This window comes from Bombus pascuorum, chromosome 2, assembly GCF_905332965.1.
Source record: "Bombus pascuorum chromosome 2, iyBomPasc1.1, whole genome shotgun sequence".
Taxonomy (NCBI): domain Eukaryota; kingdom Metazoa; phylum Arthropoda; class Insecta; order Hymenoptera; family Apidae; genus Bombus; species Bombus pascuorum.
In genome coordinates, this window is record NC_083489.1 from 22,010,462 (window position 1) to 22,029,092 (window position 18,631).

The 18,631-nt window shown below is 28.5% G+C and overlaps 2 protein-coding genes across 2 annotated transcripts in view; one reads left to right on the forward strand and one right to left on the reverse strand.

The window, feature by feature from the left end:
• Window positions 1–208: 208 nt before the first annotated feature.
• Window positions 209–2,664, reverse strand: LOC132904584 (uncharacterized). The gene is made up of 5 exons (XM_060955205.1): window positions 2,161–2,664; window positions 1,656–1,942; window positions 1,324–1,570; window positions 467–1,096; window positions 209–389 (listed from the first exon to the last, which is right to left on the reverse strand). Exons 1-5 carry the CDS (start codon window positions 2,245–2,247, stop codon window positions 264–266), a joined length of 1,377 nt encoding a protein of 458 aa, XP_060811188.1. The 5' UTR covers window positions 2,248–2,664; the 3' UTR covers window positions 209–263.
• A 2,363-nt stretch (window positions 2,665–5,027) lies between these two features.
• Window positions 5,028–18,631, forward strand: part of LOC132904603 (tyrosine kinase receptor Cad96Ca-like) — a 70,313-nt gene continuing 56,709 nt past the window's right edge. Inside the window, exon 1 of the mRNA XM_060955255.1 lies at window positions 5,028–6,082. Within this exon, the coding sequence (XP_060811238.1) occupies window positions 5,845–6,082 (238 nt within the window). The 5' untranslated portion in view covers window positions 5,028–5,844. The remainder of the gene's footprint in view (window positions 6,083–18,631) is intronic.

Consider the following 18,631-nt stretch of genomic DNA (forward strand, 5'->3'; position numbering starts at 1 on the left):
CACCATTACACACGCCAAACTATCGCTTTGCAAAATATCTATAGTTATATATATAGTGTACACATATTAGTTATATATATAGTGTACACATATGCAAAAACAGATAATAACTACGCAAAAATATTAAAGAATAATATTTACTAAATGTAAAAATAAATAAAAATTAACTAGAAGTACTAAAATTAGAGGAAGTAGAACAAATTTAAAATAGTATAAAAATATTTATTACATAGGAATATATCGAGATATGAAAAATAGAAAAGTTATACATTTTTTTTACTTTTTTTTACAATTCGGATATTAACTGTATGAAACTTTGTATTCGATATATTGTTAACTGTGTTATAGTTAATAAATTCTCCCTGTTTAATTTTGTTTTTCGCGTTAGCCTGTAATTAAAAGGTGATAATTATAAATTATAATCACGTTACAAGTTTCGTTTCTAAAATTATATTATTGAACAAACCATTTGTGATTCATAAGAAAAAATAGACAATGTTTTATTTTTGGATTGTTTCGATTTTGAAATTTCTTTCCAATTAGTAAATATTACTGGACTATGGTTTTTTGATTTTAACTGATTTGTATAGTGTTTATCATCACTAAATTTTTCGATCATGCCATATTTATGTATGTCATCACGTTTTTTTAATTTGGGAGTTGACGATTCATTTGATGTTTTTTTCTTTCTCATCATTAAATGATTATAAATTGAAGAAATACTAGATGATGTTGAATTTGGAGTATTTGTTTCCGCATTCCTTCGCTGAATAGACGTGTCTAGTTCGTATTTTGATTTCATATTTCTCTCTTCAAGTGTTAGATGACCTTTATCCAAGATTTGTATTTTTGCTACATACATATGCATAAAACTTTTATTTTTGTTTAAAGTTGTTACAAAATGATTGTAATAATTACAATTTTTACTGTGCAATTCCTTCGTAATATATTTGCTTTTGCATAATGTATCGTCAAAATCCTTAACAACTTGCTCAGTCATACACTGGGTTTCGGCATTACTAAAAAGTCTCAATTTTAAACAGAGATTACCTTTACTATCTACATACTGAGATGCTATTGCATGTTTTGAATCTGCCTATAAAATATAATGAAATATATAAATTATTTTTCTGTATTTTATATGAATTAAACATTCACAAGTTAAGACAGTTGTTATATTTTAAAAAAAATCTAGTACAAAAATAATTATATACACACATTATTGCTTATATAAAAGTTTTATGTATATTTTGTGTATATTACTTTTATTAAGTGTATGTAAGGATTATAAACTATATAACAAAGTATTTACAAATTACATACCAAATTTTTAAGAAGCTGATGCTTTCTTTGATTTTTCTTTGGTAAATGATTTAATATATCTTTTGTATATGTAGTTATTCTATTTGCAATATCAGTTAAATCATTGTATTCTTTCTTAAGATGCTTAATCAGAGTTTTTGTTTGAGGAAATTGTATTTCAAATGTATTTTGGTTTAAAAGCATACACGATACACCTACATCTTTTACCAAAACTGCATCAGGGCATTTGCTATCGCTTCTATTGCTCCTATATATATAGGCATTAATTATATATGTACCTAACAATTAAAGTAAATAGTTAAATATGAACAAAATATAATAACAGGTATAACCTATAATAGGGAAACTGGCAGCTATCATTAATTGTAGAATTGCACATCTTATCAAAAACATTATTTTCCATTAAAACTGTGTGTCTGTATGCATCTTTATTCATACTATTAGTGGAATTATAATTCGATACACCCATTAGAGCAGTTTGATTAGTAGCATTTCTTTCTGGTATTGTGGAAATGAAACTGGTAGCAGGTTCTCCAGAAATAGTAGAATGTTTCTTCATTTGCGGTATAATGTTAACTGATGCATCTCCTGCTTCCGGAGAAGCAATAAGGACACCCATCTCAAAGCGATGATTAGTAAATTATCCAATAATTGTTAAATTACATAGAAGTATCAGTTTTACCATATGTATAAATTTATATCTATCAATACTGAGTATGTATATCATAAAGAAATAAAAAAAATGTTAATAAAGTGATTTACAATAAAACACTATATATACATAGTAGGTATTTAAATAAATAATAGTAGCATAATAAAAATAGCATTATAAATTACCGAAACTCTAAATCTTCTTTGTCCCATTACTGAAAAACACAGGCATGTGTAATGTTTGTATCTCTGATGGTTTGTAGAAACATCCATTACATTACAAAATCTCAAAGTTACCAATTAATTTTGAGACTTTAACGCCTGAAGAAGGTTATGTTTATATCGTTCAAAATGTATAACAAAATAAAATCATATTTTTTACAGGATTAAGAACATAATTGCTGTGTTCACATTGATAGTACAATTGGGAATTAACGTAACTAATATACTGTATAATGTATAGAAAATATAAGTCTTTTCGCTTAATAAGAATTTATAGCAATCATAATAGCCATATATTACTGATAAAAAAGAGAAAATGATGTATTAGTAAAAAACTTTCTACAATGTATTTGAATAGTACTTAGTATTTGAAACTTTAAATAGTAATTTTTCACTGTAAAGGAGCACATATAATGACAAACTACATGTTATTTTTTGTATATTATGATTTTTCATTTCTAACATTTCTTCATTGTAGGAATGAAAATTATTTTACTTTTATATTTACTTTAAAACTGTGAGGTTTACAGCTATTTTTTTTAAAGTTATATATTCTTGCATATAAAACAATATTTATATTTACAGCTAAAATTAATCTTTAAATCAAGTTTAAATATATTTATATAATAATATATTATATAATTGTATATTAACAAAAGTTTATTTTGAAGGAAGAGAAATGCTTTTCGAAAAATGTAAACATTGAAGACAATAAAGTTATCGTTCATGCGAGACAGACAAAGAGTGCCTCTATCTGACACTTATAGCATGTCACGCATGCGCAGAACGAGAACTTTCTTGCTTTCCACGTTGATCTTTCGCAACTAGTCACGATTGAATTTTCGGTCGGTTTTCTCTAGGCTTTAGTACATGAGCGTCGAGACCTGCTCACATGATCATCTTTGAGACATTCATAGTATTTATGTATATCTATAATATGTACGTATCACGCATGCGTAGGACGAGACCTTTCCTTCTTCTCCATTTTGATTTTCTTCGATTCAAAAAACAGGCGGTTTCGGCAATGCTTTCCGTATAGAAGTGCCCAGAACTAAAAGTTTACAGGACGTGTGCAGGACGGAATCTTAATTAAAGCAGTATTCGTCCGTGATCAAAAATGTAGCATGTTAACAACCTATGCAACATTTTAAACGTTAACGCCATTCAATATAATATTTAACATTCGCATATATTACCTTATTTTTCTATATGATAGGAATATGTTATTTTAAGCTATATGAGACTAAACAAAAAATTGAAGCTATTAAAATATATTGTAAAATATTAAGAAAAAAATACGTAATAAAAGTAAACACATTCAATAATAACAGTACCCATACAACATGTACCCATTTAATTGTGATTGGTTGATACGTTATATCTGTAACTATCTGGGTAAGTAACTTCCAGGAATTACTGACTGTCTTCCTTTCTGTGCATCGCTCGTCTTTCAATGAATTTCGAGTTGGAGGGAAATGCAGTGAGTACGAATAAGAAAACAGAACTGTGGTGTGGTCACAACTAAACAATTTTTGTAGTAGAATTGAATAAATTTTATTTTTCTTCTTTGTATCTATCATAAATTTATATATCTACAGATTTGTAGACTATATATAAAGCAATAGATATTTTTAAAATTTTCATTACTGTTTAGGAAAAAGAGACAAATTTATTAATAATTTTAGTAATAATTAAATATAATTTACTTCGTTGTAATTTTTCTCATAAAATCGATAAAACCTTTCACTTTATAAATAACGTATAAATAAAGTATATAAAAATTAGATCTTTTTTTTTTAGTTAGAAATAATACTTTAATACGTCGTTTAAAATGGTTAGGAAGTCTCATTATAAATATGAGAGCATATTTATTAAAATGTAATATATAAAGAATCGTAAAATTATAAATATAAAAATATATAAATAATAAAATTGTTATCTATCAATTTATATATATACACACACATATATATATTATATACATTATACGTATATTACAGTATACGTGTATATATAGAATAATTGATTTAATTACTAAATTTATTAATAATTGTAAATCATATTTTTTATATTACAAATAAAAAATATGTTTTCTTCAATAAATCAATCATTCAATTCAATTGTCCGTTTGAAATAGGTCATACATTTTTAAAGTATTTATTAAATAAACATGCATTGTGTATGCACTTAGTATTGAACGTTTTGTACTATATATTACAATGAGCTTTTCTCACATTATATAAAACTGACAATGTATTAAAATCGTGGCATCACATAAAACTTAAGGAAATTTCAGAAATATTAATACTGCTTCAAATAAACCATTCTACCTCTCATTTCAATCTACTAAAAATTTATTTTCACAACTTAGAAAGCTCACTTATAGAAGTTCTAATTTCATTTGAAATAAATTTTAAATTTTACAAAATATTTCTAAAGCAGTAATTTTAAATTAAAGATTATCCAAACCTAAAAATAACATAGGAGAACAGGGATAAAATGAACAATAAATCTTAACCTTTGGAATACAAAGAATGGATCAATTTTGATTTATATAAATATTTTACGTTTGTTATTTTGTAAGTTAAATTTGCATACTATTATTTTATTAAGTTATATGAACGGTCTTACTTTTCAAGTTACTTTAGTTATTATATATAGGTAGAAAATTAAATTAAAATTAAATATCCCATAAAATATTCACGATAACAATGGTTCCCTAGGTTAGAATTAATCGAATTATTTGACTAAAAAACTATCGAGGGTAAATATCTCGATTCTCGAGATCCTACGCCAATGGCATGCGTTCTCACAGTTTGATCGGCATGGCTGCCGCGGCATTCGTGAACAGATCGCGTCGCGCCGCAGGTAGAGTCAGTTTGATTCGCGAGCGGCATCATTTCGGAGTCGAAAGGTTCTAAACGCGAACGATTTCATTTCAAAGATGCGCAAGATCGGTTCCCCAAATTTGGGTCTATGATCCAATCAGTAAACTGTCAATTCTTTTCTTAAATTTAAAATCAGTATAAAGTGATCGAGAAACCGATTGACAGGAGTATAATGTTGTCCCCGTTAAAAGGTGAACGAGAATCGTGATGAGCTTGGAGACGACGTTGATGCCTAATACGGCACCGATCGAGGCCGATAGATTCCAAGCGTTTTTCGAAATTCACGTCAGTGACGATTTGCCAACTGCATTCAGTGCATTCGTAATTGGTGTTTTGCCGTAGTCGTTCTAAAAACTTGTGCCGGTTAATTATCCGACTCGAGAGAAAGTCGATGGCTACTTTGCGTGTTCCGACCGGTCGACAGATACCTAACGCGGCGATTCTAACTTGGGTGAAACTTTTGAGCTGGTGTTTTCAACTTATGTGACATTGTACTAATAAAATAATAAATTTTGATACAAATTTCATCACAGAAACGTGTGTGTATTGCGGGTACAGGTGAAAAGTTCATAAAACATAAAAGAAATGTGTGAAAATTGTTTCGAGATTTTCAACGAAGGAAACGTTTGTTGTAAATAATCGAGGAATGCGTATTGTACGGATTTGCAATTGCTCCACATCGTACCTAGTGATCGGCGTCGGGTATGAAGAAATCGATAGGTCATCGCAAAAAAGAATAACAACAAATGCGTTTGGATAGATGACAAATGCGTGTTTGTATAGACGCGATTGGTCGTGCCACCATTTGATAAATGTCATCGAGGGAACTAACTATCAAAGTGTTTCGGTTTACCGTGGCTCGGTTCGAGCATATCGAACCATGTATCGGCGAGTTGAATGTGGTCCCGTTGACATTTCACGTATCGTAGACCAATGTAGCGCGATGTTTGTCAGATTGACCATCGTTATTGCGGCGCTATGCCTGTGGAATGGAGTTGGTAAGAAATAACTTCTACTCATTTTACGTAATTGATCACGATGATATATTTTAATTAGTATAAGAGTTGTGTTGTAATTAGTAGACTGTGAACGGATATACTTTACATATTTTATGTATTTTCATATACATATTTCTAGAGATTTGTTTCATCTATTAAATATTATAACGAATTATCATATATTGGATATTTTACATATTTTCGCACCTTTAATTCTGTTACTCCGTTTGAGTTATTTTCAAGCCAATCGTATTTTTCTATCGTTAACAAATTTCTTAAATTTAAGGAAAATATGAAATGTAAGTTTTCATTTCAAGTTTTGAAGTTGAAGTTTAACTTAAGTTCGATTACTTGGTCAATAATTAAAAAATAAATCTTATGGCAACTATTTATAAAAATCATCATAATACTCTAATAAAAACATTTGCTTCAATAGTTGGTAAGTTTTTAACAGCATAGATCATTTTGCATAATTATAATTATTGTATTCATTTGTTATTAAATAAGCAAAGCAAATCGAGAATGCTTAGGTATTTTAGTGACGTTAAAGAGAAGCATCATCGATCATTCGAAGTTTCGCAAACTATTTTATGTACCAATAATCTACGGTATTTAATCGTATTTGTGGTTTTTTAGCCACGCTCTTGTAGTCTGTACTTTCTAATATATCCCGGAGAAAGCGTCGAAAGACTTCATCCAATGCACGCTTCAAACCAGCGCGAAATCAGAATGTAGAGGAATAAATTCAAGGAACAAATGATATGATATATATGTAGATGAATTAATTTGGCACTATTTCATTGTTAAAATGCAATAATAACATAATGTTTAAATGATAAATGAAGCTGAATATACGTCACAAGTAAATATAAAGAATTAATATTTATATTACATATAAACTGTTATAAGAGTGTGAAAAGATTAGGATATAAATAATTATTTAGAAACAGAATTAATTTAATTTACTTGACAAAAGAATCAAATTCTTTATTGGACTGCTAGCTACAGAAAGTTCCACACTCATATTATACAGACAATATTATTTTTATTTATTAAATACATTTACAAATTTTACTATCATAAAAGATATAACTTAGCAAACACGAAGATGGCACCCTGCTGGGGGTAGCCAACCACATGCTATATTTTATATTTATTTTTTTTCCCAATAAATAAGATATAATACTTTACCAAATGTCCTTCAGGACAAATTGTAAAAAATCAAAATAAACTATTTAAAAAATTTTACTATGTTATATGCTATGCTATTTTTAAGGCAAGTATAGTAAACAGGATAATATGTATGCTTAAGTCATATTCTACAGGATGCTGCCATGTGTCCATTGGCAATAAATTCGTTACAGCTTTCAACTTATAATAGAAATTCTCATCTGTTGTTCCTAGGAATATTGTGGCCTGAAACAGCATATTATAATGTGTGTCACAGAATATTGGTACGTTGTGAAATAATAAATATGAGTTGTCATCTTATGGTGATAACTGTGACAAACTTATCGTTGATGTTTATGATGATGTCTCGTAAAAAGATGAAGCGAGTATTATTGACTTTGTTGAATTCAGTCAAAATGATTTTACGCTATATATATTTAACTATAGATAAAGTTGGAACTTTCGTTATTAATTTTAGACCAAATGTTTAGTTCTTTTTTAGTTAGTTATTTTTTATATTTTTTTATATTTATAATATTTATATTATTATTTTTATAATTATTATATATTTTTAAAAATAGTTAATTTTATTAATTCACAAATATTTTATTTCAAGCGTTATCCTTTAAAATATTTATTTGTTTTATCATTGATACATTAGATTGACAATGTAAATGTTATTTTTCAATTCTATCGAAAATTGTATTCACGATATATGATTATATTTGTTTGCTATTCTTCTTAATTTCTTTTTATTCTGTTTAATTTTTTCCTTTCTTGCTTCAACGTTAAATGAAAGTTGTGAAATACGTAAGTTTTCTTTCGTGTCTTGATTTTCGAGAAAATTTTCGAAAGTTTGTGGGCGTGTACGCGTGAAATTGCTTAGTGATTCTCCGGATCTTTTTGTATTTTATCTTATAAAAATTTAATTCTTCGTAATAAAAATAATAATAATAGTAGTAAAAAGGGATGAAGTTTCAACACTAGAAACAAATCTATATTACTGTATAATAGTGATTCCTGGAAGATAAGCTTCCTTTTTAATTATCGAAATATTTAAAAAGTTTGGAGACTTTTTCTTTCTTAAACTCGAAATTCTTGAAGATAAATTTTATGTCATCCTGCCGTTTGAGTACGAGGACTATAAAATTCTAAGATTAAAGTAAATTTTAAGACTTCAAAATATTTTTTAAAACTATTGTATTCCAAAGAGAAGAACGATACGTTTTCTCTTACTCTAGAAACCACATTTCATAACATTTTCCTTTCTACTCATATGTCGAAGTAGACTCTACATCCTATTTTATTTGATTCTCCTTAGTTTTAGCACAAAATATATTTCTTATATACCATAAACGAATATATTAGAAATATTCTATCACAGATACGTTATTTGTTACGAAAATATACAAATATACATGTAAATCATGAACAGGTTTGGAAAGTAGTTTATCGAGAATGTGAACCAATTGGAATAAAATGTAGAATCCTTCTCAAATACTAAAGAGTTAATACATATTTAACTATAGATAAAGTTGGAACTTCCGTCATTAATTTTAGACCAAATGTTTAGTTCTTTTCTTATTTTTTATATAAATAGTTCAATTTTATTAATTCACAAATATTTTGTTTCAAGCGTTATCCTTTAAAATATTTATTTGTTTTATCATTGATACATTAGATCGACAATGTAAATGTTATTTTTCAATTCTATCGAAAGTTATTGAACCAAATTTACTTTTTCGGATAGTTTTGTAAAGAAGACACAATGCTAGCAATAATATAAATTGATAATAATATAGAATACACATAGAAAACATAGAATAAGATTCTACCGAAAATAAATATATTTATCATTTAGTTAATTCATAATTAAATAAACAAAGTTTGATAGAATCTATATTTACTATAAACAATTTTATACACATACCGAATTTTATTAAATTTGTTTTATATGATAAATTTTATAGTAAGTTTATAAAGTAAATTTATAAAATTTTACATTGACATCGAGTTTTTCTATATTTTCCTTATAAAATAAATTTTCCAGAAAGGTACACAATTTATTAACATTTATGTATCTAGGCGTGAAAGGCTTGTCATATTAAAAAATAAAATTTCTCATATATCATAGAACTTGTAATATAGCAATTGCTTTCTGTAGATTGTTTATCCAGATACGCATTGCTTTATATAATAAATTTGGAGCGAGGTGTTAAATCCATTAAAAATTATTTATTCACGAAAGATCCAATATTGAAATTTTTTTTTTTTATTTTATTTTGGTTTTTTTACAATTTGTCCTTATGGACATTTGGTAAAGTGTTATATCTTATTGGTGAAAAAAAAATAAAATAAAAATAAATATAGCATGTGTGGCTACCCCCAGCGGGTGCCAGCTCCGTTTTTTCCAAGTTATATCTTTTATGAATATTGAAATTGATCCAATATTCTTCATGTCGATAGAATTTGTATTATGGCAATTGCTTTCTGCATTATATTTGGTCAGTAGATTGTTTATCCAGGTACGCATTGCTTTATATAATAAATTTGGAGCGAGGCATTAAATCCATTAAAAATTATTTATTCACGAAAGATCCAATATTGAAATTGATCCAACATTCTTCATGTCGATAGAACTTGTATTATGGCAATTGCTTTTTGCATTATATTTGGTCAGTAGATTGTTTATCCAGGTACGCATTGCTTTATATAATAAATTTGGAGCGAGGCATTAAATCCATTAAAAATTATTTATTCACGAAAGATCCAATATTCTTCATGTCGATAGAATTTGTAATACTCTAACTGCATTCAGCATTGTATCTAGTCTCCAAGGTATTTAGTCAGGTATACACGTTGCACCTACGCGACATTCCTTTCGTATAGCATTAAATTGCCGCCTTTGACACAGGATTCTGCCTGTTATTCAGCCTCCGAACTATTCCTTTCTCTTTGACATCGATATTACAAATAAAAACGTGATCGCAAAAATCGCCATCAAGCGTGTCGATCGCGTTGCGGTACGGTTAAATAAGACAGAAAGGAGATTGGCAACGCGTGAAGCGAATTAATTTGAATGCGCAAACCCGTCACGTCATGGAATCCAAGCCTATGATTTACAGATTTAAATACGGATTTTCCAGCCACGACACGACGGCGAGTATTGGTTAGCAATGTTGGATTCTCTTATGAACGAGTCTGTACGAGTGATTTAGACTGGTGAAGGGTACAGGTGAAAGTTGCTTAAAACATTTATCCAATTTATCCTACTCATAGTTTGTTTTATCGCTTTGTTTCTTTCATTCGCTCTCGATCTTCCTCTATCTTTCCTTGATCATTAATTTTGGTCATGAATTTTTTTATTGATTGTTATAGACATAGATTTTAAAAAGGAAGTCTTTTTAATGCAATCTTTTTCCTTAGAGCGTTAACTTTAAGCGCGAAAATTGGAAAATCAATTGTCTGTGATTATTAGAGACATACATTTTTAAAGAAAAATTTATTTTATCGGCTTTCTCTTTTGTTTTCCCATTTTTCTTTCTTCCCCTATAATACGATAGTTATGTTTCATTATAGTATTAATGTCATTTTAAAAAGTTTCATATAACGCACATAATACATATTATTACATCCATAAAAATGTTATCGTATCTATAAATGTTCGAGGACTTTCATAAGCTACTATGAGCTAAATTTAGTTTAATGTACAGTTATGTATAGTGTTTTAGTTATATGTAAGTTTACTTTAGTCGAATGTTTCAAATTCGTTTAATAGTCTTTAGTGTATATTTAATGATGGTTGTATTGCTGTATTACGATTTATAAAAAGCTACTTATTTGATTGCTGTACTTTTAAACACGAACAAATAATCGTAATTAACACGAAGCTGTAGGATTCAATAGATGGATTATCATAAATATATTAATTACTATTACTATACTAATTAGATAAAAAATGTTTTTCTAAACTGATACATATTTAAAATCATCATAAAAGATATAACTTATTTATTTTATTTTTTTTTCTCACCAATAAGATATAACACTTTACCAAATGTCCTTCAGGACAAATTGTAAAAAAAAACAATTAAAAATTAAAAATATATATTTAAAATCAGTGAGTAGATCAACATTGTCGCGGAGAAAGAATTATATATATTGATTATTATTATTAAATATTTTCTTCTAATAGATAATACAGGTTTATAGTCTGTTAACTAGGTAATAAAATAGTAAATATAGCTTTTACGTATTTACTTATTAATTTAAATTTAAATAAATTTAATAGCATGTTGAGTTATATTTTGATCGTTTATGTGCTTATATGAAATAAAGTAAACAACGGTTAAACAACTAATGAATTTTAAAAATTAGTAAAAGTGTAATCATAGGAAATAGATAAATAAAATTTGAAATATAAACAATATCAATTAGGAAAATATGAAAAGATGGATAGACGAAGATTTATTTGCGACATGGTATAAAAACACATTAAAAGAATGCTTATAATAATGTTCATTACTGTAAAAAGTAACGGTGGTTGGTTCGACTATACAATAGAGCAACGGCATCCATACAATGAAAGGAGAAACGTGTCAAAGTTGTATAAATTAAGAATTTGTGCTCTGGTCCGTAATTACAAAAGTGAACTATCAAGGGAAGGGAATTCTCACGAAATTATTTTTGGTGTAGTTTCCTGTAATACGAATAATTGGTATTTCTAAAAGATATATACCGATGAACATTCTGTTCATTCACAAATTTTTATTTTATATCGTTTAAGAACTATAAAATACTAACGAAAAGATACAGGTTTTTGTTTAATTTTATCATGATTTATACAAATTTTACCAATTTGTAATGTGTTAAAAGTTATTACTAATTGCTTTCTTTAATGTTTCTTAACAAGTTGAAAAATTACAGCTTTTTGCAAGTATATTTATGTCTTGCAACAAGTGTCTATTAATTGTAGAAAAGAGACCACAAATATCGCTTAACTTAGTTTCATATTGCTAATATGATATTATTATTAGTAATATTCAATTTGGTGTATTTCTATTACAAAATAGATATTTCATTAATAATTAAGAGACTCGGTGAATGAAAGATACATATAAAATAATTTTGATTAAAATTTGATTTTAGATTAGACTTTAGTATTCATAGTAGTAAAGTTAACGAAGTAGTATTCATGGTATACTATGTATTCATAGTAGTTTAGTAAGTAGAACATATTATTAGTCAAAAGGGTTTGGCAATTCATAATAATATCGTTCAGACAAATGTACAATTATGTATAAGTATATTACGTACATTAGATACATAAGTAATCGTCTACTTATTTTATTTGTAGGAAAAGAATTGTTCCATCAAGCCTTCCTATTGAATTTTACTTCACTTTATTAGAATCGTGTTCGAATATTTTGCAGTATTTACGTTCATACTGTCACAATTATCTGCATACTGTACAATACCGTTTAAAAAAATATTTGTTTAACTTTGATAAGATGTAATTTTGCCACACGATTATAGATAAAAAAAGAATAACAATATACTTCAAAAACAATGAAACCATAAGAACATTGTAGTTATATATAATTAAACATTATGATGATCAAATTGTCTTTTAAAAATTAATATGCAATAATAAAATCGATGTACATGTTTATCAAAGATTATGGAACTACTTCACTATTTCAGAAGATCCGCATCTACCGAACTATTAGAATTTCATTGATTGTTTAATTTCCAAATTATAAATTAGATAAAAAATGTTTTTCTAAACTGATACACATTTAAAATCAGTGAGTAGATCAACGTTATCGTTATCGTTATATTATTATTAAATATTTTCTTCTAATAGATAATATAGGTTTATAGTCTGTTAACAAGGTAATAAAATAGTAAATATAGCTTTTACATATTTACTTATTAATTTAAATTTAAATAAATTTAATTAAATTTAAGTAAATAAATTTTGATCAAATTTATATATACATAAAAGATATAACTTAGAAAAAACGAAGCTGGCACCCCGCTGGGGGTAGCCACCCACATGCTATATTTATTTTTATTTTATTTTTTTTTTTCACCAATAACACTTTACCAAATGTCCATAAGGACAAATTATAAAAAAGCAAAATAAATAAAAAAAAAAATTTATATATTAATGCTACAAATCCGCTGAAAATTTCTAAGGAATAATTTCTTTTCTCGTTTATTAGTTAAATGAAAAGAAGCTTAAAACTCAATGTTAGCACTGAAATTCTTCAAAAATCAATCTCGTTATCTAAAACGAAAGCCAACGTTTCCGAACAGAGTTAAATAGAAAGTCGTCGTCGCAACTTGTGAAAGAGACTTGCACCTAGAATTCTTTTAACCCACTCTTTCGTGAGACTGAGGTTGAAGGTACAGACTATGTATGTACTTATGCCCGTGAAAGAAAGAACAGCTATTTAGTCGATAACCGATAACAGTTGCGACATGATTGCCAAGATGCACGACTCGAGGTAGTCGAAGAATGCAAAGTGATCGTCGGATAAACGTGCGGCTATCAAATTTACACGTTCCGAGTTTGCGTTAATAGATAGACGAATAAAGGGCGTCCTAACACGTAACAGCCAAGCTTTATCTTATAACCAAGCAAAAATGTTATACAAATGTATATCATTTAAAACTTTATTAACAAGTTATAGTAAAAATACGAAATACAAAGAGAACGGATTTTTAAATCGAGTATAGACATTCTTCTTCTACTTCCGATTTATGTAACAAGCTTGGTAATTTATCTCGACATGGAATATTCGTAGGAAAATGAAAACTTATTTTATTTATTTTATTTTGGTTTTTTACAATTTGTCCTTATGGACATTTGGTAAAGTGTTATATCTTATTGGTGAAAAAAAAAAAAAATAAAATAAAAATAATGGGGTGCCAGCTTCGTTTTTTTCTAAGTTATATCTTTTATGTATTTTATTTATGCTCTGAAATAATATTTACGTAGTTTCCTTGATTCTTAATGAAACAATGAACCAATTGATTTCTCGTATGAGTTTATCACACGTGTTAAAATACTTTGATATGGAAGTGGTTCATGAAAGTATCCAAACGCTTGTAGAAATTTTTTATGAACATGGTATATGTTATACAAAATTTTTTGAGATTATATTAATAAAGTGTGAAACAACTCTGAAAATGTATATACTAAAAGAAACAGGATACTTAGTGTAAGTAGCTCAATATTCTATAATACCGTCTTTAACATTTATTAAAATTTATTTATCACGTTTAAAATGGCGATTCATGCTTCATACCTTCGAGTTTCAAATTTTATTAATATAATCGTGACAGTTGTGTCTCGCTATAGTGTCAACAAAATTTCAAAATATTTTAATACATACCCATAATATATTATATAAAACTTTGCTATACTCGTATAGTCTTGTGAGTCACTGTATGTCTTTGCAGTATAGAGGATATTCTTGACGCGAGTTTATGGCGTATGGCAACGGTGCTCTTCGTCAAAAGAACGCATTAGGGAAGTTTATTTCGCTTGCTCCATACAGGCGTGCGTTCTTTCTCATCCTTTACTTCGCACGCTTGTCTACCTGTTTTCATTGTTGCTTTAAACTGCACGTATTTCCTGTTTGATGTTTCTTACAGCTTCAGGCATTTTTCTGTCTCTCGATTTCTTTCCTGTTTTCGTTTGTTCTACTTCTTCATCTTCTTCTCCATCACGTACGTACATGTTGCTTAAGATTCTCTTTGTTCGACAGAAAGATAATTGGAATTCATTTTTTTGTGAATTGTTCTGTGAAAAATGTCGTGCTAGAGTATAGGAAAGTAAGAGTGAATGTTAATCTTTTCATAACACCGAATTTGTTTTTTATCAGTTATTCATAGTAGAAATGGTTGCATAGTAGAAATTGCAGAATTGGTTTCTGTAAAGAACTTATAACTAAAGAGAGATTGGTTTTATCGGAAATAAATACATTTATCATTTAGTTAATACCTTATTTAAGGTATGATGTGAATAGACTCGGAGTTTTGATTAAAATTATAATATATCTGTGTGATTATGTATGTATAGATATTCTTTTGAATAAAATATTATTTTGTATAAATAATTTTGTAGTTTAATTATTACTTTCAATTTTAATTCTTATGATCGTATCGATGTATCACAAAAAGAGTAACAAAATATTACTAAGTTTTATTTACGTATTATAATCCAACGATCCAAAATTTTTTTTTTTTTTATTATTATTATTTTATTTTGGTTTTCTACAATTTGTCCTTATGGACATTTGGTAAAGTGTTATATATTATTGGTGAAAAAAAAATAAAATAAAAATAAATATAGCATGTGGGTGGCTACCCCCAGCGGGGTGCCAGCTTCGTTTTTTCTAAGTTATATCTTTTATGTCAACGATCCAAAATGATCATTTTTTCAGCTAAATGCATGTAAGAAGTAGGATTGCTTTAAACGTGCATTACGCGATACTATAAGTACCTATTGTATATTCTTAAAAGTTTATAATGTACTCTAAGGGTGCTAAATATTATCACAGTCATATTTTTTAAAATGCATAGTAGAAAATAATCCTTTATTCTGCATAGATTCATTTAGCAAAGGTTTCTTCAATTTTATTTTATTTTATTATAAGAAGAATATTGCTAGAAATTTGTATAGATAATTATATATATTTCTTGGGAAATATAGAATTCCCACTTCTTTGCCAAATTTCACTGTTGCATATCACACATTCTTACATTCAAAAGCTTACAAGTCACTTAACTTTTAAGTTTTGAAAAATTGAAAAAATAAGGACAAAAGTAAAGAAAAAGACAATTTCTATCAGACTCCAGAGATTTCTTTTACGTCAATATATGTTTAACACACTAAACTATACCTCAAAAATCTTTTGTTTTCTATCATCCCAAGAAGATCTCAAGTATTTGAAAAACTTTTTAGAGATTTCCTCGATAAAAGAATAATCGGCTGTATATCGCCGATAAACCAGCGCCCGTTTGCTAAAACAAAAAAACGCACGACTAGTAACCCGTAAACTCGTACTTTAATCGATAATCCAGGAATGTGTTCCGGGAACGATTTTTCCGCACTTTTTCTGCTACTTGTTGCAACGGTTTTCCTTCGCGAATGAAGATGAGCAAGCACGGCCGTGGTAGCTTTTTACAACGAAAGGAATTCAAGCGAAAAAATGTTCAACGAAGCCGTGTGACAAAATAAAGCGGCGGACGACTCGACTACTCGCCAGATGAATTAACGTTTAAAACAGCCGGCCACATAATCGGGTCGCCAGACACCAAACAAGAACTCGCATCCAACCTTCACCGATAATCGCTTGCCTGCAGAAGGCCTGGTCGAAATACACGTTATGCTTGAAGAACCTCATTACGCTTTCGAACAGATTTTCATCACTTAATGTTTATGAAAATTGTTGAGTATTGATATACAGTGAGCAACAAAGAAAATACTGGCATAAAACAAATTTTCTTATAAAATACGATATAAATTTGTAAAATATACGGTTCTTTATAGGATATAGTTTTCAAATTTAAAGTTCAAGTATATCGTACCATAATTTATTATCGTTGAGTAGATATACAATAAAAATAAATAATAATAAATACATAATACGTGTGGACTATTTAAAAAGAATATAAAATTTCAATTATTGTAAAACCGATACGAACATTGATTTTAAGAATTATATTTTTCAGGAAAATTAAATAAGTTGTATAGGATATACAAGCTTTGCTTAAAGCTTTTCTGTGCCAATATTTTATTTGTACTGTTACATACAGTTTCTGTCTTCTGGATAAATGTAACGGTAATTATTTGGAACAGGAACGACCTCACCGATTTCAGTGACTTTGAAATATGTTGTCAAGGTCATCATTTTGAACAACTTTTTCCTATACGTGTAACTACCACTCGGTTTAGTTCCCTAGATGCCGGGGAAGAACTGTCGGTACCATTACAGTAAATTCTGCCCATTTGTGTAAATCTGTGACACGGTACAAGCGTAGCTGACACGTTGATCGTTTCGTAAACCACTTAGCGATCTATTTACATCTATCAACTATCAACTATCGAACTCTTCGTCTTTGTATTATATTTTACGAATTTGGACGAACAGCTTCACCGAAAACATCCTTCACAACTGCATATATAGAACTGTCTTCGAAAATTTTATTTTAACACCGCACATGTTACTTATAAAAATCTACGTAGTAGCATTATCAGCAGATTATCAATTTCGCATACGATATTTGGTCTGATTTTTGGCCAAAACATCTTCTTCTTCAAAATTCCTTGCTTACATGCCCCACTCACGTATGAGATTGGTATCGGGTTGGACTAGATTTTTACGAGCGAGTGGAGTGAACGAGAAACGCGTGCGATGAAGTAAAATATTCGAAGGTATTTCTTACAGTTTCGCATATGCTGTTGTGAACGAGGTTTTCGTTAAAGCTGTTTATTTACATTTGCCGACGGCATAATTTTCATAACCGAATAACTGCATTTTTCAATACATTGGCATAAATATTTCCGGTTATATAGCATCGATGATGGTAAATCTTGGCAAATATTACTTAAAATTAACTTCAATTTAATTTAAATCTGACCCAAATGCTACATATCATTGAATATATAGCGTCAAAAATATTGCTGCCTACATTTCGGAAACTGAAACCGAGCGGCGATAACATGTATAGGAAAAAGTTGTTCATTATGATGACCTTGACAAGGTATTTCAAGATCATTGAAATCGGGGAGATCGCGCTCAACATATAATGTAACGAACATCAATATGATCAATAAAACAATAATACACTATTCTATTAAATCGTATAATAAATTTCTTTGACTTTCTTTAAAAAATATCAACGATCGTACTTTTTATATGGAAGGTATACTTAAATAATGTTATAAGCTTTGTTACATTATCTATTTGCAAATGGATTAACACGTTCGTCGCCACAGATCTATGCGACGGGTATACTTCCGTGGGGGTCTCGTCATCAAAGGTTGGTGACGCTCTTCTTGTTCGAGTTAATTAGTTAAATATACGATATTATATATAGGATATACAGCATAAAAATATTAAAAACACGTTATACCATACTTTTGATTAATTTATATTCTGGATAATATATTACATTATCCTATGTCGTATGGCATTCGTTAAAACATTCCAAACACATTTGGGGTGATTTTGGGCACTTCGAAAAATAGTTAGACTCCGTTATGACTACTCTCCTCACTTTTAAATATATTTTCACGCTGTTTACCGAACATTTTGAGGAAAAAATCACCGATGTACGTCTCGCAAGTATGCTTCTCGACTA